This window comes from Natrix helvetica (genome assembly GCF_964273705.1).
Source record: "Natrix helvetica genome assembly, chromosome: 4".
Classification (NCBI taxonomy): domain Eukaryota; kingdom Metazoa; phylum Chordata; class Lepidosauria; order Squamata; family Natricidae; genus Natrix; species Natrix helvetica.
The window spans coordinates 109,570,999-109,595,433 of record NC_138550.1 but is presented as its reverse complement, the minus strand read 5'-3'; the positions used below and the strand labels follow the sequence as shown (position 1 = coordinate 109,595,433).

The 24,435-nt window shown below is 37.4% G+C and overlaps 1 protein-coding gene and 2 long non-coding RNA genes across 4 annotated transcripts; 2 read left to right on the top strand and 1 right to left on the bottom strand.

Moving 5' to 3' along the window:
- Positions 1-309: 309 nt before the first annotated feature.
- LOC309391276 lies at positions 310-5,023 on the top strand. Its single transcript, XR_014175252.1, has 2 exons — positions 310-2,373; positions 3,912-5,023. It is a non-coding gene; the product is annotated as an uncharacterized lncRNA (long non-coding RNA).
- Positions 4,778-24,150, bottom strand: CYB5A (cytochrome b5 type A). 2 transcript variants are annotated; one of them, XM_081951559.1, is made up of 5 exons: positions 23,870-24,150; positions 10,375-10,503; positions 9,045-9,074; positions 6,672-6,703; positions 4,778-5,518 (listed from the first exon to the last, which is right to left on the bottom strand). In XM_081951559.1, the coding sequence occupies exons 1-5, from the start codon at positions 24,017-24,019 to the stop codon at positions 5,440-5,442; spliced, it is 420 nt and encodes a 139-aa protein (XP_081807685.1). In that variant the 5' UTR covers positions 24,020-24,150; the 3' UTR covers positions 4,778-5,439. The 2 variants fall into 2 exon arrangements, with proteins under 2 accessions (XP_081807685.1, XP_081807686.1); XM_081951560.1 differs by lacking the exon at positions 9,045-9,074.
- On the top strand, positions 18,421-20,104 carry LOC309391861. Its single transcript, XR_014175346.1, has 2 exons — positions 18,421-18,687; positions 19,449-20,104. It is a non-coding gene; the product is annotated as an uncharacterized lncRNA (long non-coding RNA).
- Positions 24,151-24,435: the final 285 nt, after the last annotated feature.

The window sequence follows — 24,435 nt, the reverse complement described above, 5'->3', positions numbered from 1 at the left end:
GCCTTCCGCCGTTTCTCATCGAAGTCTGTGTGTGAGAGAAAGAGAAATGCCGGAGAGGAAACTCTTTCAAACAGTATTGCCTGCAATTCAGCTGGCTCAGCTGATCTGCGGGCCACGGTTAAGGGGCTGAGTAGCCAAGCACTAACCAGGGAAGGGGTCCCTTCTGTGCTGGCCATGCCCACCCCCTTGACTAGGGCTTATTTTTGGAGTATGGCATATATTAGAACCCCCCCCCCCAAATTAGGATTGGTCTTATTTTCGGGGTGGGTTGTATTTTCGGGGAAACACGGTATGAATTGTCAACTTCAGCAATGGTATTTCTTTTATTTATATACAGTATCACAGTTGTATCCTGCCACAGTCATACACAGACTCTCATTAGCAATATTCTAGCAGAATTAATAACACCTTTAATTTTCAGAAAGAAAAAGTAACCTGTAAGTAGCAAGAGCAGTCATGATATTACATGATGACATTATAATACTTGAAAAGTTGTCAGTTCATAGCATTATCAAACCGTAAAATAAACCAAGTATGTCTGTATTTTAAAAGAAGGAAAGTATCCAATAATTTAAATCTAGTTTTATAGAAAAACATTTTCCTTCCATCACTGTTGTTTAACTTTTAGTCCTACAAATTGCAATTTAAAAAATCCAGATATCTTTTTGTTGCCCAAGATAACAAATTCATGGATACTTTCATAAAAATTATGGTCATTATAAACTCAAATTTTTAGAACATTTGCTAGCGACAATTAAAGTATATTGAATTATACAGAACAATGAAATAAGCAATTCCTACTGTCATGAATTACATTTTTAATATTGCTTAAAGCTTTTTAAAATACAATTTCATGGAACTTTGTTTTTATATATAACTAGAGCAAGGTTATTTTATGCAGAAAGATGGAAAGATTTGGCAAGCATATTGCAGGAATAGTTGGTGAAGATAACAGAACTTGCTGAGATGGTCAAATTGACCATTTTGATTAGAGAAAATATGTTTATTGATGACTGGAAACTCCTTATGGACGTTTTGCTTTAAAAAGGGGGGAAATGAGCATGTGCTATTGTTTTGACAATTACATAGGACAGATTATAGAAAGAAGGATCATGATACAACTTTAAAGAAAGAAATCTACAATTGTACTTATAACTTATAACTACTGCAAAGATCAGATACCATTTCTATTCTAGTTTTCATCCATTTTTTTTTTCTTTTTGCACTTTAGTTTTCTCATTTATTCCTTTTTTCCTTCTTACTTAATTTTAGTTTGTATCAATTTTTACTCATTTTTAAAACTGTCAATAACTTTCATTTGTCCTAGTGTCAGGGGACAATCACTTAAATATGAGCCAGGAATGTGCTGTAGCCACCAAAAAAGCCAATGCAGTCCTTGGCTACATTAATAGAGGGATAGAATCAAGATCACGTGAAGTGTTAGTACCACTTTATAATGCCTTAGTAAGACCACACTTGATATTGTATCCAGTTTTGGTTGCCACAATATAAAAAAAATTGTTGAATCCAATCTGGGTTGGTCGCCTGGATCATAGGATTAATCTTCTGAGCTTTCAGATAAATGATAGGCTCCAGTAGAGAAAGGTTCCCTGAGGATAGGCTCCAGCAGGAGTCCAAAAGCTCGGAAGACAAAACCTCTGGCCCCAGTGACCGAACCATATTGGATCCTGCAACATTATCCTAGGACACATGTATTTCCCTTAATTCATAAAAGATGTTGAAACTATAGAGTGCCGAGAAGAGCAACAAGATGATTAGGTAACTGGTGGCTAAAGCACATGAAGAACTTGAGTATATCTAGTTTAATAAAAAGGAAGACTAGGGTGACATCATAGCAATGTTCCAATACATAAGGGAGAGCCACAAAGAAGAGAACCTAGTCTTCAAAGGATCTGAAGGTAAGACAAGAAGCAATGGATAGAAACTAATCAAGGAGAGAACCAACCTAGAAGTAAGGAGAAATTTCCTGACAGTAAGAACTATTAAACAGTGGAACGGCTTCCCTTAAGAAGTTGTGGTGTTCGATTACTGGAGATTTTTAAGGACAGATTAGACAACCATTTGTCTGAAATGGTATAGGATCTTTTGCTTGACCAGGAGATTGGACTAGAAGACCTCCAAGGTTCCTTCCAACTGTTGTTTCAAAACAATTTTACCAGCCTTTAGAAGAACAGACCAATATAATCATTTGTCATTTTCAAAGCCTAATATAATTTATATTTGGTTAATTATAATCTATTCTAATGATCAACTCAAGGCTCTATTGTATGATTTTCTAGATCCATGTTAATTCAGTTTTAGGGATATTATAGAACAGAAATCATCTTGGTCACCCCATGGGATAACCCAGAGGTTCCCAATCTTTTTCGGTTTGCGGCTCCCATAACACTTCGGATTTTTTCCGCAGCTCCCTTAATAGGTACATCCGATTTTTTTTAATTTTTGACTTTTTAAGGATTTGGAAATCTACTTTTTAGTTCGTTAAGGTTAGGTTAATTGAAAAATAAATTAAACACGAGCTTTAAATTCACAATTTATTGAACATCGTTTAATGATTTAAAATTATTAATGGGATGGATGGGCTTGTTGTTCACTGCACAACTTCTCAAATCTTGGATCAGAAAAATAGCTTTTGAAAAGTAACTTAACCACCACACTAGCCCAGTGGTGGGCAACCTTTTTTTTCAACTGAACCAAATCTCGCCAAAACCACGATTGAAATTTATTTGGAGAGCCGCTCTTGCTTAGCAACCAAAATTTTGGGCTCAATTGTGGTCATATGTTGTTTTTCTTTCTTTCTTTCATCTCTCTCTCTCACTTTCTTTCTTTTTTTCTTTTTCTTTCTCTCTCTCTGGCTCTTTGTCTCTCTCTCCTCCTTCCCCCATCTCTGTCACTCTGTGTGTGTGTGTGTGTGTGTGTCTGTCTGTCTCTCACTCACTCTGTGTGTGTGTGTGTGTGTCTCTGTCTCTCCCTCTGTCTCTCTCCCCTCCCTTCCTCTCTCTCTGTCACTCTGTGTATGTGGGTGTGTCTGTCTCTCACTCATTCACTTAATCACTCACTCTGTGTGTGTCTCTGTGTCTATCTTTCTCTCCCCCCCTCCCCCCCTCTCTCTCTCTCTGTGTGTCTGTCTGTCTGTCAGTCTCTCTCTGATTCCCTCCCTCACTCCCTCTCTCTGTTCCTCTCTCTGTCTGTCTGTCTCACTCACACACACACACACTGTGGTCACCACAGTGTGTGTGTGTGTGAGTGAGACAGACAGACAGACAGAGAGAGGAACAGAGAGAGGGAGTGAGAGAGGGAATGAGAGAGAGACTGACAGAGACGAATCAGAGACGTACTTTTAGCTACCTGGCAGCGGCGTTTTGCCTTGGGGGGCTCCTCAGAACTTCCCAAGACTTCGGAGGGAAGTTTACAGCCCTCCCTCGGAACGCTTCGGAGGGAAGCTTCTGCAAAGGCGAGTGGCAACAAGTCTCCCAGGCTTTAATTTGCCGAGCTGTGCGCACGCGCCTGTTTTCCACGGCGTGGAGCAGCGGCGAGATTCTGTGCGGCGAGCGATGATTCCAGGGGCCATCCGGGAAGATGAGGAACGCGAGGGGGACCCTGCCCCCCCCCACTGATGCCCCCCGGAATCATCGCTCGCCGCCCAGAATCTCGCCGCTGCTCCACACCGTGGAAAACAGGCGCGCGCGTACAGCTCGGCAAATTTCAGCCTGGGAGACTTGTCATGCCCGGGCTTTTGCAGAAGCTTCCCTCCAAAGCCCGAGAGGAGGGAGGGAAGCGGGCGCCCGGCGCAGGTATTAATTGAATATTTCGCGGCACCCTTATGACGGTAGCGCGGCTCCCCAGGGAGCCGCGGCGCACACTTTGGGAATCACTGGGATAACCTGTAGCAAGAAAAAGATGGGGAGAATATGACTCTTTTGGTTCTCCTGGATCTCCCAGAGTCTTTTGATACTATCAACCATGGTTACCTCTTGCATAGAGCGTCAATGCTTGGTTATGGGGATACTGTAAAATGGTGATTCTACTCCTACTAAGAAGGCTACTTCCAAAACATGGTCTTCGGAAGTATTCTTCTGTCTCATTGTGGTTGGGTGACATGGTGTGTCCTCCAGGAATCCATGGAATCCTTCAGGAATCCATTTTGTCACCCATGCTCTTTAACACATACATGAAGCCATTGAGAAAAGTAATTCGGGGATGTGGGCTAAACTGAGTTAACATGCAAATGGGAAATGGGCCTAGGATAAGTGTCAATTTTTTTGTAATATAATTATAATATTTTACCAAGGGAGCATGAATAGGTGCTAGAAATTAGGTATTTGCTGAATTATTGAATTCTACAAGGCATGCAAATCTTATAGGAACATCTTACATATCATGAGTTACATAAATATATGAACTCTAACAACATAGTATGTTTAAGCAGATAACTGAAATCCATACCTAGGGTAACAACAGACTTTCCAAACTTCTTGATGGCAACACAAATAATATGGAATCATTGGTACTTTTTTTTCTTTGTATACAGACACAAGAAAATGCTTTATTTCTTATACAAGTTTTTGAAGGGACATTATCCTGCTGTTTCATACCTGTACAACAATTTAATAAATCAATGGTCCATAATACAGCCAAGAACCATACAGCATAGTATATAAGCATTTTAAGATGAAGTTATTTAGATCTAGATTTGCTCTTGATTAATGTTCCCTATGACCTACTGCTTAACGTATATATTTACCTCTATCTGACATTGTTTTCTTTTTTTTCTTCTGAAGTTCAATAGATCTTACATAAACAATGAAGACCACTGAAGATTTTATGCCTATTATAAATCCTCCCTATCTCAAATCATTTAAGGATAATTAGTATTTTGTTTTACACAATGAAATATTTGGATCCACAGCAATATTATTAACAAAACTGAAATTATTTTGAGTGTTTATCATTTTCATACTGAAAACTCTTTAAAAATTATACAGTTATACAACAAAGAAAATACATCAGAGTATAAGTGATGACAAAGATGGAAAAATTTGCAGACATAAACTTCCATCGAACTTATTTTTGTAAAAGAAGCCTAAAGAATTCATTAGAAAGAATCAGACAAATTTTAAATAGTAAGAAACTGAAGACTATGTCAGTGTTCTTAATTTTAAGAGCAGCATTTTAGCAACATGCGATTAAACGATAGACATGAAGATATAAAAGAAAAAAAATATTAGCATTTAAAAACAAAATGGAAAAAGGCAGCATTATGTAGGATGGTATTAAAACAATTTAATTCTGATATAAAGAGGAATGCACTTCTTTAAAGTTGGTTTTAAGATGATGTCCTGATGTGGCGCCCCTAGGTATATATTTCATTTTCTTGCCCAAAACAGAGTGTCCCATTATTATTTCTTACTACCGGGTTTACTCCGACATGTAGAGGCGATACATAAGGGCCACAATGATAGCTGCTATTGCTGGAATCAACCAGTTGGACCATGAACTGGAAAAAAACAAAACCCAAAACATTATTTTTATACTATACCCACTAGTGATGAAATGTTTCAGAAGATATATTCATTTGCAGGTTGTCCTCATTTAACCACTGGTTGATTAATGACCATTTTAAGTTACAATAGGCTCAAAACAAGTTGCAACTGCCACACTCCCTTCCACATTTCAAGTGGTTGACCTAAAGTTCACTTTATGACTGCAGAATACCATGGTCATTGCTTAACTGGATTTACTTAATGATCAGGTGTTCACTTAATGACCCTGATGATTTATTTTACAATGGTCATAAAACAGTCATAAAATCAAGACAGATCACACAGTGACCTGCTTAATGACTGCAATGACTTACAACCCAAATTATGGGCCCAATTGCAGTAGTTAAGCAAGGACTACATGTATTTTCAATAAAGGATTCTGAACACAGAATAAATTACCTTCCTACCACATGGTTAGGCAAGCAGTGAGGCAATCTGCTTGGTAGTAAAATAAATGCTTTACACAACAATGACTGAGTAAACATAATTAAGACTGTGTGTGTCCCAAGAAAAGGCAGATTTCTTGAGTTGAACTATACCACGGGTGGAAATGAAATGCAAAATAATAACAGTTCTGTTTTTTTACTTAAAAGTGACCACAAAAGTATTCTTAGATATAATCCAACTCAAGAGATGTCTTCTGTTTAACAATCTGAGCTGTTCAGGAAGATACAAGCCCAATAAATTCCTTTGTACTCTTACAAGTGTATACCTCTCAAAACATATCCAACATATATAGGAGATCCCAAAAGGATTAGTGAAAGCTTCAGGAGGAATGATCAATATTAATCCCTGGACCCCAGCCATAAAGGATACTTAAAGCATACTAGCTTTAAGTATCCTTCCTAGTTTTCCGAATATGATGATACATCTTACTTGAAGAGGATATGATATACAGGATAAATCATGGGAACTAACTTACTTACATAATAAAAGCATTCATACTTAAGGAATTAAGATAAATTATTACACACAAATTATTATAGACAAATCCCAGTTATAGTAACTGTTAGCAAAAATCAATCTATTGTTAATAGAACTCATGCTAGATTATAAAAAATATTAGAACACAGTACTATCGAATTATAAATTGAATAAAAAGTGTACCTGTTAGATTCAACATTGGTAACATAATGGCTCTGAAAGACAAAGACATTTAGTTACAGATCTTAAATGATTTCTAAGTTTCTCCTTCTTAATAGAAAAATACCTCATTTTTCAAATTACCCCAAGTTTACTCTTGTATCTTGTCCTACCTATTTTCAGATATCATTAAATATTGGTGCTCCCTATTAGTTAGAATTATTAGAATTCCAATTCACTGAATTGTACAGCATTTTAAATGGGATCCAAATTAATTATTTGTGTTTTTAGGAGTTCCATTTGGAGCATTTTTACCCATGAAATTGGTCACACAATTCTACAAACATTCAATTTGGTTGCTAAATACATGAAACTGTCTGTTGAGTTAGATAAATGATTAACATTAAGCACTACATGTACATTACATTTTCCTTCATAATGGAAAAAGCTGCTACAAAGAATGCTTGCCAATAAAGATCAATTATCTAACTTTTATTACGAAGTTTAAGCATTCACAGGGAATCAACCAACCAAAATAACCACTCATTTTTGCTCAAAAAACGTAGATTAAAAAAAATATTTATTTTAGTATAGATGAACATCTTGAAGACTACTCAGTATTGACTGATGATTACTTTACTGCTGAAAACTGGCAAATGTTTACATTAATTCAAATAATTTGAACATGCCCAATATTACCATATTTTGGTTTGAAATCTCAATTTTCAACTGATGAGTATTTTTTGGTTTTATTAAGGCATAAGGAATTATGATTCTTCATAGACACCGACTCGCCAAGTTAATCATACAACATCAATCAATATCTAATTGCAAGAATGGATTGCTGATATATGCTGTTTGCTAACAGATCAATTATTAATATATTTTTCATTACACGGACTGGATAGAAGAATTTTTGAATTTTGTATATTATGAAAAAGCTAATTTGATAATACTTCCATCAAATGCAGTTATTGCTATTTATCGCTATTATTTTTGATTATCTGGAGTTAACAGCTTCCTTCCTCAAACCTTTTTGCCAGGTCAGAGCTCACTTTTCTGACATTTACCCAAGCACTTTTTCTGAGACAAGTTCTGTTGTTGTTAATTTAACCTTACCTGAATAAGATTCAGTAAATATACCTTAATATGCACATTTTATTTTTTACACTTTGCTCAACATTGCTAACTCCAAAAGAGTATATAGTCCAATGGGCAGCTGGCTTTGACTAATTTTTACTGAAACAGTCTACCTAGTCTAATAATGTACCTGGTATAATTTAGGGGAGGAAATAGCTTTGACAGTATTACCTCTGCAAAGTTTAGAGAAGTACAGAAACCAGGAAACTGTGAATTAAGCCCAAATCCAGCTGGGTGACCTTGGATCAGTCACTTCCTCTTGTCCTTAAGCAGACAAGGACAAGCCATTTCTGAGAAACATCAGCAGGGACTGCAGGGACCAGTCCAGGCAGTTACCAGGAATCAAAAAAATATTCTGCATTTATAAAGTTTAGGGTTCTATCCGTAATACCTCCAAATAAATGATTCATGGTATAATCTTTATTCCTCAAGGAATAATGAGGCTATTAGCTAATAGACCAATTGTAATTAAGTCTACACCATCAGGTAATACAAGACTGATTCACTGAGACAATGTTAACCTATACGTACTGATTAACAATCTAGTGACTATCCTATAAAGGTAAAGGTTCGCCTTGCACATATGTGCTAGTCATTCCCGACTCTAGGGGGCGGTGCTTATCTCCGTTTCAAAGCCGAAGAACCAGCGCTGTCTGAAGACATTTCCGTGGTCATGAGGCTGGCATGACAAAATGCCTAAGGCGCACGTAAAGCTGTTACTTTCCCACCAAAGGTGGTTTCTATTTTTCTACTTGCATTTTTACATGCTTTCGAACTGCTAGGTTGGCAGAAGCTGGGACAAGTAACGGGAAGCTCACCCTGTTACAGGGCGCTAGGGATTCAAACCGCCAAAATGCCAACCTTTCTGATCGACAAGCTCAGCGTCTTAGCCACTGAGCCACCATGTTCCTCTGACTACTCTACAGAATTCATTAAAGAATATTTGTTCAAGTATTGATCTTCACTTAAACTCTTGGAAATAATTTCACCACTATAATGAACAGCCCTCCTCAATGTATAGAAAGCTCCTACTTAAACTTTTGTGCATTCCACCCCCAAACCCAACCCTCCCAAAAAGTGAAATAAAGAGATATTACATTAGAAAATATTTGACTGGGCTGCTATTTGGCAAGGTTGCTGTATCAACCTTGCCAAAATCTGAAATTCCTATAAGAAAATGTAGCCATAGTTGTATTTAGTATTTATTGAAAATGTTATGATGAAATGGGATTTGAAATTTGAAAGAGAAATGTTTACCGTTGGTTTTTCAACTTTTTCCCAATCATCCTGAAAGATATAAAACATTTTATTTTGTTAGATATCTAATCCATTCATAAATCACTCTTGGTTATCTCTTCAAGAGATAAATCATTATCTTTCCTTAAAAAAAAATTAGGCAAGTATTTATAGCACAGAATTGAACATAGTATAACACAGCTAATGCAAGGTGGTATTGAAAGAATTAAAATGTACAAAATCATGATGAAATATAAATTCTGCACATTTTTTACTGCCTTTCCAATAGCAAAAGCAGCAGGAACAGATATTATTTTGGAAGGTAAAGTGCTGAGTTATCATTTTAATAGAGGCTGTTAATATTAATTCCCGTACAGAATAAGGCAAGGGCTGTGTATATACTAAAGCTGTACTTTTCCAGAGAGAACCATTAATCAGCAGGAGGGCCCATTTACAAAGAATGTAGAATGAGAAATCAAAATATACATCTGTTTTATGTAAGTTAATTAATAATTTTATTTACATTTTCATGGGGGAGCCCTGCAATTTTGAAATACACAGACCACAGTATTGAACCAAAGGATTAATAAACCTAACATAGCATTAGCAATAGAAAGACGTTGCTCATTAATAATGTCCCCCCCCCGTGTCAGGTTGCTCTGTTATTTGAATTTATAATATTTCATAATATATTTTGAATATAAAAGTACAATATAGAAATACGTCATAAAATATAACACTTCAATTATTGCACTTTAGGTAAAATGCATTATCCAATTGTGCCAGTTTTTGCATCCAGCAAAATCCTTTGAACAATGATTGTAATTCCTGATAACAGGCTATATAGTGACTGGGTAGTACAAAAATATCTAGAAGAATCTGGGTTACAGAAGAATGTTTTCAACAATTTTAACTTAGTAACTTTTATTGAAACATGAAAACTACAGGTAGTCCTCAACTTACAACAACAGAGCCCAAAATTACTGTTGCTAAGCAATACAATTCTTAAGTGAATTTTTCAATCTTTCTTGCCACGGTTGTTCAGTGAATCCCTGCAATTGTTAAGTTAGTAACACGGTTGTTAAGTGAATATGGCCTCCCCACTGACTTTGCTTGTCAGAAGGTTGCAAAAGGTGATCACCTGACCCCGGGGCACTGCAACTACCATGCCTATGAATCAGGTGCCAAGTGCCTGAATTTTGATCACATGGTCATGCAAAGTCATAAATCTGAAAAATGGTCATGTTGCTTTTCTCAGTGCCACTGTAAACCTGAACAGTCACTAATTGAACTGTTTTAAGTCAAGGACTATCTGTATAAGAATATGAATATCCATGCTTTTTATACTTACTGGATGAAGCTCCCCTATAATAAATGTTTCTGACAATGTCCGGGCATCTGTAGAATGTCCAACATCTTCAAAACTTTCTGTTGCATCTCCGCCTGCTTGTTCCCTTAGGACTTCTTCTCCACCAGGATGCTGTTAAATAGAAGAAAGCATGAAGATTTCAATGTGTGTGTGTGTGTGTGTGTGTGTGTGGTGTGTGTGTGTGTGTGTTGTATTTGTACTGATAAATAAATAAAGGGAGACTAGTATAGATCTATTTCGAGCTAATTAGCTCTCATCAGCTAGCCATACCCTTACTGGGATTTGAACCTGGGCTGTATTATATGTTAGGCAGGAGTCTTAGCCACTAAGCCACAGGCTCGCCTCCTTATCAGTTGAGCCAGGGAAATAGGTATGTATTTGTGTTACAACCCCTGGTATGCCTAAATATGGGAGGAAGGTCACTACTCCCTCTTTCTGTCCTTCGGCTCATCACAGAAGACCATGCAGGCAGAAAACCATATTTTTATTTTTAATGTTGCCTTTTTATTTATCAGTACAAATAGAGCACAAATATAAAAAGGCAACATTAATAATAAAAATATGGCTTTCTGCCTGCATGGTCTTCTGTGATGAGCCGAAGGACAGAAAGAGGGAGTAGTGACCTTCCTCCCATATTTAGGCATACCAGGGGTTGTAACACAAATACATACCTATTTCCCTGGCTCAACTGATAAGGAGGCGAGCCTGTGGTTTAGTGGCTAAGACTCCTGCCTAACATATAATACAGCCCAGGTTCAAATCCCAGTAAGGGTATGGCTAGCTGATGAGAGCTAATTAGCTTGAAATAGATCTATACTAGTCTCCCTTTATTTATTTATCAGTACAAATACAACACAAATATAAAAAGGCAACATTAAAAATAAAAATATGGTTTTCTGCCTGCATGGTCTTCTGTGATGAGCCGAAGGACAGAAAGAGGGAGTAGTGACCTTCCTCCCATATTTAGGCATACCAGGGGTTGTAACACACACACATACATACATACATACATACATACATACATACATACATACATACTAGAATCAATAAACTTTGCTGTAACATGCACTAGGCAAACTGACCTATTTCGAGCATAATTTAGCATTCTAGTATTTTTAATGTACAATCTAAGTATAAGTATAATCTTTATTGTCATTGTACTTAAATACAATGAAATTCGTTTTAATCTCACTGGTCCAAAATTATAACAGAAACAAAAAAAGAAAGAAAAAGAAAAAAAACTAGCGTGTGCATGGAGTGTTTGTGGTTGTATTTAAAAGTCTCACAGCCCAAGGATAGAAACTATCTTTAAACCTGTTTGTTCAGTTGGCTATACTTTGATGTCTTCTGTCTGATGGTAGAAGTGCAAAGAGACACTGACCAGGGTGTGAATCATCTCTGAGTATCTTCCTTACTCTGCTAAAGCAGCGAGATCTGGCGATGTCATCCAGTGGTGTCAGAGGGCAACCAATGGTTTCTTGTGCCGAATTGATCACTCTCTGTAGTGCCTTCCTGTCCGCAGCTGTTAAACCAGCATACCATACTGTAATGCAATATGTGAGGACACTTTCTATGGTGGACCGATAGAAAGAGGTCATCAACTGTTGTTCCACCTGATTTTTTTGCAGGACTCTAAGGAAATGAAGTCTCTGTTGGGCCTTTCCAATCACCAGAGACATATTGTTTTTCCAGGTGAGATTTTAACTAATAAGCACTCCCAAGAATTTAAAAGAGGAAACCCTCTCCACACAGCCCCCCTCGATATACAGTGGGGCAGGTTCCTCTCTGTGCTTCCTGAAATCTAGCACCATCTCCTTTGTCTTACTAGTATTTAGATGTAAGTTGTTTCTTGAGCACCATGCGGATACCTTCTGGACCTTCTGAAAACAAACTTTATTTTTTCCTGTTCACTAATCAACTTTGATCTTTTTTCATAGTTGTAATACACAACCACAGTATTACAACTCCTATAATTAAAGTTAAATGCCCATTTAACCCAGCCATTATTTAGTCTCCAGATTTATTCATTCAATTTATGTCCACTGCAATTAAGGAGAATCTTGGTGGTTTGCAATTAATCCATAAACAACAGAATAAAATCTCCACAGTCCCATAAATAAAAGTAACAACAAGATAAGTCAACATAATAAAACCTCCATAATACACAGATAAAATGAAGATAAGCAGACAGCAGTTAATACATAAGCAATTACAAAGCAAATAAAATCAATCACAATACTTCATATTCCTAGTGCTCTATTGAATAATTCTGTTTTTAATAATTTGCAGAAAATTAGCAATGTGGAAGCTGATAAAATTTTCAGGGTGAAGTTATTCTAGAGCAGGGGCAAAGTAATAGAAAAGCAGTTTCTGTGTGCTTCTGTCTCCTTTATTTCAGAGAGAAGTAAATTAGCAATCTCTTATTAACAAATGTTTCCTATCACATATTAGTTAGCTGGCCCCAAACTACACCTGAAGATCATCCTGCAAGTATCTCAGTATCAAGCCACATAGAGAAATATTAACACCCACAAAATTTACATTCTCAAGCTGACCTGTACCAGCAAACAAATAGATGTTACCCTGTGGGTCAACAGTATTTTCCAGGGGTCTTCAAAGTCAGCCTGATATAAAGTGTAAATAAAATAATTCATAAAATAAAATGTAGTTAAAATATTCACAGAGAAATTATTAAGCAACTCTCACAGCATGATCCACTGTCTGTTTCCAGCATTCATCAAAAATGCATTTGCTGATAATATTCCTGGGAGGAAATCAAAATTACATGTTCATAAAAGCTCAACAGAAGAAGAAGAAAAACCTGTCTTGGCTCAGCAAATGTATATCTGCAGTATAAATGGGCGGCTATTAGCTCAGGGTAGGAATTATTTTCTTATTTTGTATAAATATATTTGAGTTGTTGCTGTATGTAAGAATTAAGAATTAGTTTCTTAGGGCAGAGATATCAACAATGGTAACCCAGCTACAAAGTCAAGAGAGCAAGGCAAAAAAGCATATTAAACTGTGTGAAAACAAGGAAATTAAGCCGAACGAAAGAAAGACAGCTTAAAATTATAACTAACACATGATATCTACATTCCATCACAGTCTAATTTCACCAGCTGGCTTGCTTGTTGTTTTTCTATACGAGCATTACAGAAGCATCTGGGAACAAAGTCCCCTTTCTTTATGGAAAAACAGTCAAGTGCATAGTACAGGTAATCCTCAATTAGCCATAATTCAGATTGGAATTTCAGTACTAAACAATACAGTTATAGAGGACAATGACATGTTAACTACATTGCTTACTGATCAAAATCCCGGCAGTCCCCATTGCTGTTGTTAATCAAATCCCCTTGGTTGTTAGACCCACCCTGATCCAAGTCATTCCCTGCTTAGTCTCTTCCAGCTCAGACCCTCAGTAAAGTTGGAATTTGCTTTTTCTTGAATGCCACTCACCTGCCTATCTCCTCCCCATCTATACCCTTTTGGGTGCTCCTCCAACCCCATCCCCACCCCCGCCACCACCTTTCTCTACTGTCCAGCCTTGCCCCTTACGCTGCTGTACAAGTTAGAGGCTTCTTGTGCCAATGCAGGGGTTTCTCTTGTGCCTCACCTAGGCTTCTATTTGTGCATCATCCCGGGTCTTCTGCGAAAGAAGCTTGATAAATAAAAGATTATCCTGGCTAGAAGAGTTCTTTTGCAATCGAGCATCCTGGGCATTTTTCCATAACAGGCATCTTTTACAGAAGAAGGGTACAAATATATAGATCCTGGTTGGTACACAGAGGCCCTGGATGGAGCAAGACGCTCCCTATGCACTAGCATGAATGGAGACCAACAGCTCCAGCTCAACCATAGTGAGACCAAGTGGCACCTGATTTCAGGATCCCCTGCTTCTGAGGACCTTCCATCTCCTGTTATAAAAAAGTTTGCACTGTCACACACAGATCCTGTGAATTATCTGGGAGTCTTCCCAGACTCATGGCTCCTGTTTAAAGCCTTTGCAGTTTTGCATTGTACTCAGATCACAATAACTCATGGCTTAAGTCAGTTCCCAACTGGATTACTACAATGTGCTCTACATGGGGTTGCCCTTGAAGAGTATTTGAAAGCTTCAGCTGGTGCAAAACGCAGTGGGAGGACAATTTTAGATGACACCTCTGCTCTGTACCTCTGTGCTCCAGGCTACAATTTAAGCCCTTCATGGTCTGGGACCAGGTTTATGGGACTGTCCCTGCCTAGTGATGTCTACTGTTGCATTGTATTTTTCTAGATCATAAGAGACACCTAGAGGACAATTCCTAAACTACCGTATTTTTGGACTATACTTTTGGAGTATAAGACACACCATGATTTTGAAGAGGTAATTTTTTTAAAAAAGTTTTTGCACTCTGCATGCCCCCCAAATGCTCTGCACATCTCATTTTTAGCACACACAAAAAAAGGGGGGGGGGGATGCAGAGCTTTGGGAGGCTTGTAGAGTGCTCCTGGGGGCCGGGGGGCAAAAATGAGCAAAAAATAGCCTGTTTTTTTTACAAAAATGGGCTGTTTTTTGAAAAAAAAGTGGGGCATGCAGAGGGTTTGGGAGGCTTGTAGAGTGCTCCTGGCAGCTGAAGGGGGGCAAAAACGGCTCGTTTTTGTTCATTTATGCCCTCCCAAGCCCCCACGAACACTTTGCAAGCCTCCCAAACCCTCTGCATGTCCATTTTTGCAAAGGAGGTGGGGTTTCAGTAGGCCAAAAATGCTGTATTCAGTGTATAAGACGCACCAGATTTTCACCCTCTTTTTTGAGAGAAAAAGGTGCGTCTTATATTCCAAAAAATATGGTATATTAATTGTTTACCTGAATTATAGCCTTCCTTCTGCTCCAATGAATCTGAGCCTGCATGAACAATGGCCACAATGATGGAAAATGCAGGAGTATATATCAGGACATGTCAGGAGGATAGCTGTCATAAGCAAAGCCATGTGAGATCTCACCAATGTCAATCTAGGAGTGGACGATCAAAGATGGGATACAGATGAGAACTCTTTCAGGGAGATGGGTAGTTCTTAAATGCGAAAACAAACAAAGTGTAGCATAAGACCTCTGTATATATCATAGTTAAAAGCCTCTCATCTCTCATGAAACCCCACTTGTATTGCCCTCTCCAAATGTTTAGTGCAATCTTTGCCTATCAGAAAACTATTCGGTTCTGAATATTGCCCTAATTCAACTTTCAAGTATAGAAAATCTCCCAACATAGATATTTCAAACTGTTCTGGTCAAAGAATTAACAGTACTTCACATCCATAACAACGTACCTTGTTTTTGTTGTTCTTAAAGCTTTTTAATGCTCTTTGTAATTGATAACTAGTTTTATGCATTTATTTATTGATTTAGTTTTGATGTATACTGCCCATAGTCACTTTTGGTGAGATGGGCAGCTTCATAAATTTAATAAATAAAATATTGCATAAAATCTTAAAAAAAATTGTGTTGCTAACAGTAATTAAAATAAGTGAATTTTCAAATGTTATTTTTTCCCCGAAACAAAACATTCAGGCTTAGAAAGTATAAAAAGCTTATGCACAATGACTAAGCAAAAATGTACAGATTAAAGGTTATGCCTAGTGACCAATTCAAAAAAGGTTAAGGAAGTGCATCCAAAGAAGTTACACAAGACTGACATGCAAATATGAGAGGCAAATTCTGCCCTTGAATCAGTTCAGATAATGAAACACTCAAAAAAATGAAGCAACAGTGTTAAGGATAAAAAACAGCCCAATGTGTTAATATTCACTCTTAACCAACTGAATTTTAAAAAAACCAACAACCTTAGTCTACTGAAGTTTACTTAAACATTTCAGAACCAAGAGTCATGGATGCCAAACGCTGAATAGTTTAACATAGTTTTGTAGCAGCTACTGCATTAATAATAAACACAAGCTACTACAAGCCAGAGAAAATAAACTAAGGACTTATTTGCTCCCTATGCAATTTTCTTAGACAGAGACTTTATTTTTTTAGAAAAAAAACCCCGTTTGTTAACGGATCTGAAATTAATCCAATTATGTAATATTTTGCTCTACAAGTAAAAGGTAAACATGTACTGTGCTGTTACATTGAATGTAATATCAAGTTAGTAGTAGGAGGAGCCGAAGTCGCGACGATACAACGTGCAATCTCAATGCTCTGAGATCGCAGTCGACACTTTTGCCACTGGGTAGTCCAAATGGACCTAAACCGTCCCACAGAGATGGTGAACAGGAAGAATACGTCTTGCTGATCTCAGGGACATCACAAAGTCCCTGATTGATCCAAGAGAAAGTCTTCAAGCTGGTGACAAAAAATCCAGCCATTTGGCTGACAAAGTTGGAGCAGCTCCAAAACGGAAGGATATGGAAAGAGAAAGTGTTTCTAGCTGGTGAGGAAATTTTACTGTTTTAAGAGTGACTGCCTATAAAAATAAATTTTATTTATTAAAATAAATTCAAATTGGAAAACAAAAAAATAAGCGGCGGAATTAAATGTGGAATGTTTTTTGACAGGGGGTTATGTTTCTTTCTTTCTTTCTTTTTTGAATGCTATCTTCAGGATGGAATTTATGTAAGATCTTTAAAACAAACGGACTAAGCTTTCTTCTATTTTCTTTTTTTCCCCCATTACTCTTTGTAACCTATGGTTCAAAATTCTCCTCTTTCATTACTGTGGGTGTTTTTCTAACTCATTTAAGAATTGGACTTTCTTTTCAATTTGAAATACAAAAAAGACATTTAAAAAACTTTGCAACATTGTAACAATAGCATTGCTACTTTGGAAGCTAGAATTTTGTGTATTGGAAATAAAACACTTTACTTTCTCTCACTGATTATCTCAGCTCGGCACTTCAAGGTCTTACTGCTTGTTTACAGAGAGCGATAAGAAGAAAAGCACACAGATGTTCCTTTGAGGTACTTCTAACCAGAGAGAGGTGAAGATGCAATGATTATTGTGAATTGAAGTCTAATCTTTGCTAAAAACTTCTAAGCTAGAATAGCAGTGTTTATTAGTTGAAAACAATGGCGCAATTTCAGCAGGAGAAAGAGGCTTTAGTTCTGCAAAAGATATTCTCAGAAATACAGAAATTATCAAATACACGTGAGAGGATTGAGAAGTTGGATGATTTAGTATAATTAACAGCAAAATATGACAGAGAAGTTAAAAGTTGTTTATCAAATGGATAAAGTGGCAGTTAGGAAAATGAATATAAAAAAACTAAAACTCCTGATATTTATGGTGATTGGTTTGTGTCTGAAAATGGAAAAAGTGGAATATTGAAAGAGGAATTAAATGGAGGGGAAACTTACTTCAGATGGCAAGATACAGAAGAAGAAAAAATAAAAGAATTTATGCATCTAAAGAGAAATTTTATTAGCAATAGTTTTGATAACACCACTGACAATTAAATATAAGCGGATAAGGAAACAGAAGAAGGGCATCGAAATTACATGAGAGATTTTATAAGCAAAGAGTTGCTAAGAGGAGTCCATACAAAGTTGATTAAAGAGAAGATAAGAGGACTGACACCTCAAACAGCAGAAGATATGAGACTGTTTTGTTACTGGAAAGATACAGGTTGATAGATGGAAGAGTATAACTTAAAACTAGCTAAACTTAGTGAAATTTAGTGATAACAGATATAGTTAAACAAATAATTAAAAATGATAATAATGTATACAATGTGTAGTGTCATGATAAGCAATAATGGGATATGAATATTGAATGGTACCCATGAAAGGAAGATTAGAAACCCCCTTGGATTATATATAAAGATTAATTTTTTTTAAAAAGAACTAAGTTAGATATAATTAAGTTTTGAATATTGGGGGGAAATGTTATGATACAGGATATAGTTAAATAAAGGAGGGATAATGATAATAAGATATATAGGCATGGGTACAACATAAGGAAATTGGATGTAAATTGCAAATAATGATTTGGAAAGAAAGATTAGAAAATTTTGTTATTGAATATTATGAATGTTTAGCTAGAATAGGACATAAAGATTCAGTGTTATTGGAGGATTTTAGAAATAGTAAATGAAATGCTAGTATGTGGTTATGTATTAAATCTTGGTATATTTTATGATGAAGGACGTTTAAACAATTATAGTCAAATGTAAATGGAGGTATGATGATGGTAATATGTATAAATATTTGAGTTAATATACTTGAGTTAATATGAATTATGTTTGATGACTGTGGAAGAGACGCACGGAAGCCTTTTGTAACCAACTGATACACTGCTGTCATGTTTCCTATTTGCATTGAGTAGAACAGGCCAAAGCTACGTTGGTCCAATCTCTCCTCTTTGCATTGAGTAGACCAGGAACGGCCCCATGGGCCAGATCTGACCATATTGTGGGCTGGATGAGGCCTGCGGGCTTTGAGATTGACACCCCTGCTTTAGATGGAAATTGCTGGGGCTAAATTTAGAAACCCAAGTGGAAATAATTAAGTTTACAAGGGAATTTTGTCCTCCTTTAGGATTAACTATATACCAGCTTTCCCAAGCTGTACTACCAATGCATTGATTCCAATAAGGCAAAGTATCTAGTAAGAGCTATGGCGTAACTTTATGTTCCAGGGGGGGAAAAGTAAGTCATTAAAAACAGCCAAATTGTAAATTCTCACAAAGAATTGTTGGAAGAAATGTCCTTCTGGGTTCAGTTCCAAGTGGAGAAAAAGACATTGGAAACATGGAAGCTGCTTAGAAAGATGGTTTAATGGTGGACAGGACCATATGATTTGTGGTCCTGAACAGAAAATGTGATCATATGCTTCAAGATGTTGAGTGAAGAAGAAAAGAGAGCGAGATGCTGAAGGTTCCTGGCTTTATGCCCTCTCTGGCCTTTGATCTTGATCTTGTATTCTGATTGGTTGTCAGAGTCCCATGGGGCCATGCAGGGGCAACTCTTTAGGTTGCGCTTTGAGTCCAAGTTTGGTTGAGCATTGCTTCTTCCCAGGTGCCCTGTGGTGAGTTTCTATAGAAGGCTAATCCTACCTGTATTGTGTAGAGTAGACTAGCTCAGGCTTTTTTAATTGCCCATTGACAAATGTGGGGGCTATTAAGAGTGATTCCTGCCTAAAAACATGTTTTTCCATTTCTCATCCAGGGAATCATAATATTCTGCCTTTTCCATATTTCCCAGGATATTTCATTTTTCTAGAAGAGGGGTGGGGTTTAACTTCCTGCAGAATAAAAATACAATTAAGTATAAGTATAATCTTTATTGTCGTTGTACTTAAATACAATGAAATTGGTTACTCAAAATATGTTCTACATGCTGTGCTCTGGAATTCAAAATCACTCACTCCATATACTTCGAGATAGCAAAGTATTTTTCTTCATAGGATAAACTATGTTTTCAAAATTAATGCACACATGAGCTATCCATTCATTCCATACTACACTAGAAAGTTGTACAATTATTGGTCATGATAAATGGTTGTTAAAAGCAGTAAGAAATATGGAATCTATCTGACCCTATCTGAACCAGCCTTCTCTGGTTCAATATACGTAGGACAACTGCCAGAGCTCCCCAGCCTTGGAAAGAATTTGGAAGTTTCTCCCAACCTTGAAAGATTAGAAAGCCAACTCTTAACATTTTGTTCAGAAAAAAAGCTGACACCAAGTTCAAAGACTGCATTTTGCAACTGTCTCCTCCCCCCCTCAAAAAAAAAACAACTCCAAAAGTAAGTTCAAAAAGATTTGGAAACTAAGTTGTGGTTTGAATCAAAGATTACATTTTCTCAGGCCACCCTCACATGCAGCCATTAACTCAAGAACCAAATGCAACCTTTGGACTAAAAACACTTGTGCATTCCAGCTTCAAGACATGGTTTGCAATGCAGTACACTCTTTAGAAATGATTTAAGAGAAATGCTTTGATCCTCACACTGGAGCAGGATATCTTATTTGAAAACTCCTGACTTTAACACTTCTACATCAGCCTAGAAAGAGAGCTATTATTTTGAAGAATTACATTAATTCTGAAGAATGGATCCCTTAAAGCACCAGTATCTTTCTCTGGGGCTCTGGAAAAGCCTAAAATAAACAGCAAAGACCTGCTGTACTCATCCAAGAATTGAAGTGTTTTCTCTTCATCAGTTGCCTTAATGAACTGCTTACCATAAGTTATTAAAGAAACTACAAAGGCGGAGCTCAGATAATATATTAAATAAAAATCAAGGAACAATGGAGATTAGAACCAGTCTACAAATGTATCATTAACTGTTGGTTTCTTTATTGGCATTTATATACTGCTAACTTCATAGTGATTCATAGCAGTCCCGTCCCCCCCAAGAAAAAATGCTTTCAAATAACCAATGAATTAAAGTGTGCCTTCAACCCAATCCTAGAATCCAGTTAGGGATTTCATATTGTTCCTCGGATTTATAGGTTCTGAAATATAATCCAAAGGAGAAGGCAAGATTTATAACCAAGAATAAAAATCCCAGATTTAAATGCAAAAAAGGTTTTTTCTTGAGAGACTTGCTAATGTATATGCAGTATAAGCCATAGGTATAGGAGTGTCAAACTCAAGGCCCGTGGGATGCTTAAATCTGGACCTCGGGGCCATCCTGGAAATAGCAAAAAACCGGCCCGTGGTGCTTCTGGCAGTCAAAATGGGGCACTGCGCCCCCCCCCCAGTGCCTCATTTTGGCCAACAGGGTACTACAGGAGGCATCTGTCCTGGCTTCGCCCACTCCCCTGGCCAGCCTGTGGAGAACTACAATGCTGATCCGGCCCTCGAAGAAATCCAATTTGACACCCCTGTTCTAGGAGGATGCAACCTTGAAAGTTCTTCAAAATTATTGTAACATTGTGAATTTTAATATGACAAAAGGAGCAAATGATTAAACACATTGGGGATTAAACATATTTAAATGCATTTAACATAATTTTATTTTACTTGCAGTTACTGTGCATTAAAATTATATTGAATTTTTATCCTTGACCTACTGATGATTACTTTGAAAGGCCAAAGGTATAATATTGTATGACAGGATCTAAAAGCCAGCAAGATGGCATCCAGTTCAATCCAGTTCTGTATAACTTTTCCTCAAATTCACCCAGCTTGTCCCAACCTTTTCCCTACATATCTTATACCAAATAACAGAGATTTCAAAGGTGAACATTTCTCTTTGGCAACTATCTAACAACAAAAAATCTAATGGAAATCTGCACATAAATAGATATGCCAACAGCTTCCATAGATGCTGATAATTCTATTGTACCTAGAATTTGTGTGGAAGATTTTCAGTATATTAGCACTGCTCACAACATAAGTCTGGCATACAGGTAGTCCTTGACTTACAACTTCACTTAGTGACCATTTAAAGTTACAACAGCACTGAAAAAAATGACTTATGACTGTTTTTCACACTTATGACCGTTCCAGCATACCCATGGACACAGGATGAAAATTCAGATGCTTGGTAACTGGTTCATATCTTTGACAGTGGGAGCATTTTGGGGTTACGCGATCACCTTTTGGGACCTTCTGAGAGGCAAAGTCAAGGGAGAAGCCAGATTCAGTTAACAACTGTTTTACTAACTTAACTGCAATGATTTACTTAACAACTATGGAAAGGTCTTAAAATGGGGCAAACCTCACTTAACAAACGTCTCACTTAGCAACATAAATTTTGGGCTCAATTGTTGAGGACTACTTGTAATAAGTTGGCCATCCCATATAAACTGATATACGTAGCTGTGAATTTACAATACATGATGTCAATGCTACGGTCTTTGAAACAAGATTATTCCATTCTTTCTTAGCAATGCTATTAAATTGATCCATCTCAGCATGCATTTCTATGTTCTGAGCCTAGGGAGGGTGAAAATGACCTCCCCTGCGCCCCCAGGAGCCAGAAATGGCCCGTTTTCCAACTTCCGGAAGGCCTGTTTTTCACCCTCCCCAGGCTCCAGAGGCTTTCTAGAAGCCCAAAGAAGGCAAAAAAGGGCCCAACACTCAAACCGGAAGTTCAGGAACAGACTTCCGGGTTGTCCGTTGGGCCGTTTTTTGCCCTTCCCTGAAGCCACCGGAGGGCGAAAAACAGCCCAACGCCCAAAACTGAAGTCCGTACTCGAACTTCTGGTTCGTGCGTTGGGCAGTTTTTCTCCCTCTGGAGGGCGAAAAACAGCCCAATGTGCAAACAGGAAGTCTGCTCCTGAACTTCCGAAAAATGGCCAAAAATCAAGGCCAAAAATCAAGACCGAAAAGCAGCTCATGTGCCCTCAGAAATGGCTAATGCATGCCACCTGTGGCACACGTGCCATAGGTTCGCCATCACGGTCCTGTTATATACACGCAGTCCAAGATAAAAGCAAATGAGATAATCCTTTCTCTACTGTGAAATCTATTTGGCCATGATTAGATTTGAAATATGTTAGCAACTGTGTAGGTTTCTATGTATTAACTATTAGATAAGCAACATATATAATCCCACTGGCTTATTAATCTTACACATTTTAAATATGTATATTTGTATTGCAATTTGATAGCTTGAAGAGTATATGAACAAGTTTTAGATCTAACAAATGCAATAGTTCACACCAGGTAAAAAGAGGAGGGTCTATATTCATTTCCTCTACTTACCCAACAAATATAGCTTAACCTTGTAATTAATGCTGGGTAGGTAGCATAAACAAAAATAACATATTTGCATGTTATACTGCAGATATTCACACATAGGCAAATACATTTCAGCAGAATGAAACAGCTTGATAGCTACCATATATCTAATCTCAAACTTGTGAACAAATAAGTATGTTTTGTCCAGCCTGAGTTTTTTATGCATTTTAGATTCATAATCACAATTATCATTTTCTCAATCTCCATCTTCCACTATCTCTCTGCTATAATTATTAAAAATCACATGCTTGTCTATGCATGTATTACTGCAAAATGATGACTTGTCTTTAATCTTCCATTACAAGAAACACATTGCTCAACCATTACTTTATGAAGATCTGGTAGGTGAAAGGTGCATTACTTAATGGCAGCAAACAAAGGATTTCATTTCATCATAGCCAATCCTAGAACCTTAGCAATATTGTTTTTCTAAATTGTATCAAACTGGTTCTTTCTGTAATTATCACTTTTATTCCACAAATATCCAATTTTAATTTCAAATAAACAATATAATCTGTTGTTTTAAAAATACTGTTGTTGTTTTTTTACAGCGCAAGCACCTTGATGTACTTAAAGCAGCCACCACTTCCCAACTGAAGGGAAAGGTTATGTCAGTTTGAACCCTGGTCCAGGCAAAGCACAATTCTTCGCGAGCACCACTTTTCAGTAACCATGCAGAATCTTGAAAACCTTCCAAACCTAATCAGTTCCACCGTTAATTCTTTCCTGCAACTTTAGCAGCACACAATAGCGGCCAGCCATCCTCTCTCCTAATCCCTTCTCCTCGTTTTCCAGCTCTTATATATACTCACTTCTTCTAAAAACTTCGAGAGATCGTATATACGACGGTGTATAATAATCCAAGTACTCTGGCTATGATTGTGTTTCTGGACTTCCTCGAGCGTGTAATAGCAACCCCGCCACGGTTCTTTCTCGGTCTTGTCGTCGCTGGACTTCGTCATCGCCGCTTGGTTCGGTCCACTTTTCGCCTTTTGTAACGCAAACTCAGACTTCGAGGCGAAGCAGAGCGGCAGAACAGAAATGCGCAGTGACCTATGAGCTTCTCACCTCACGCAAGCGCAGATAAAGTATTTACGTAAGCAACCCTTAAACTGCACGCACCGCCCTCTGCTTGAGGGGCGGGGAGAAATGGGGGCGGGGAAATAGCCTTTGTAGGCTTCTTATTGGTTGACTGACTGCTGAGGCTGGGTTGGTTTTCTGAATCAACGCTCTGAGGTTCCAAGAAACTCTTGCTTTCTTACGCCAGGGAGGAGCAATTGACGAAAGTAGTATAGAGATAAAATCTTGAAAATACACAAACAGACAGATGGCACAGAAAACGGAACACGGGGATGCGAATTATAAATTGTACTACAAA

Coding starts and splice junctions, on each gene's coding strand:
- CYB5A (XM_081951559.1), bottom strand. CDS start 24,019: ATGACGAAGTCCAGCGACGACAAGACCGAGAAAGAACCGTGGCGGGGT. Junction 6,704..9,044: donor AAAAAGTTGAAAAACCAACG/GTAAACATTTCT, acceptor TTTGTCTTTCAG/AGCCATTATGTTACCAATGT. Junction 5,519..6,671: donor ACCAATGTTGAATCTAACAG/GTACACTTTTTA, acceptor GTTTTTTTCCAG/TTCATGGTCCAACTGGTTGA.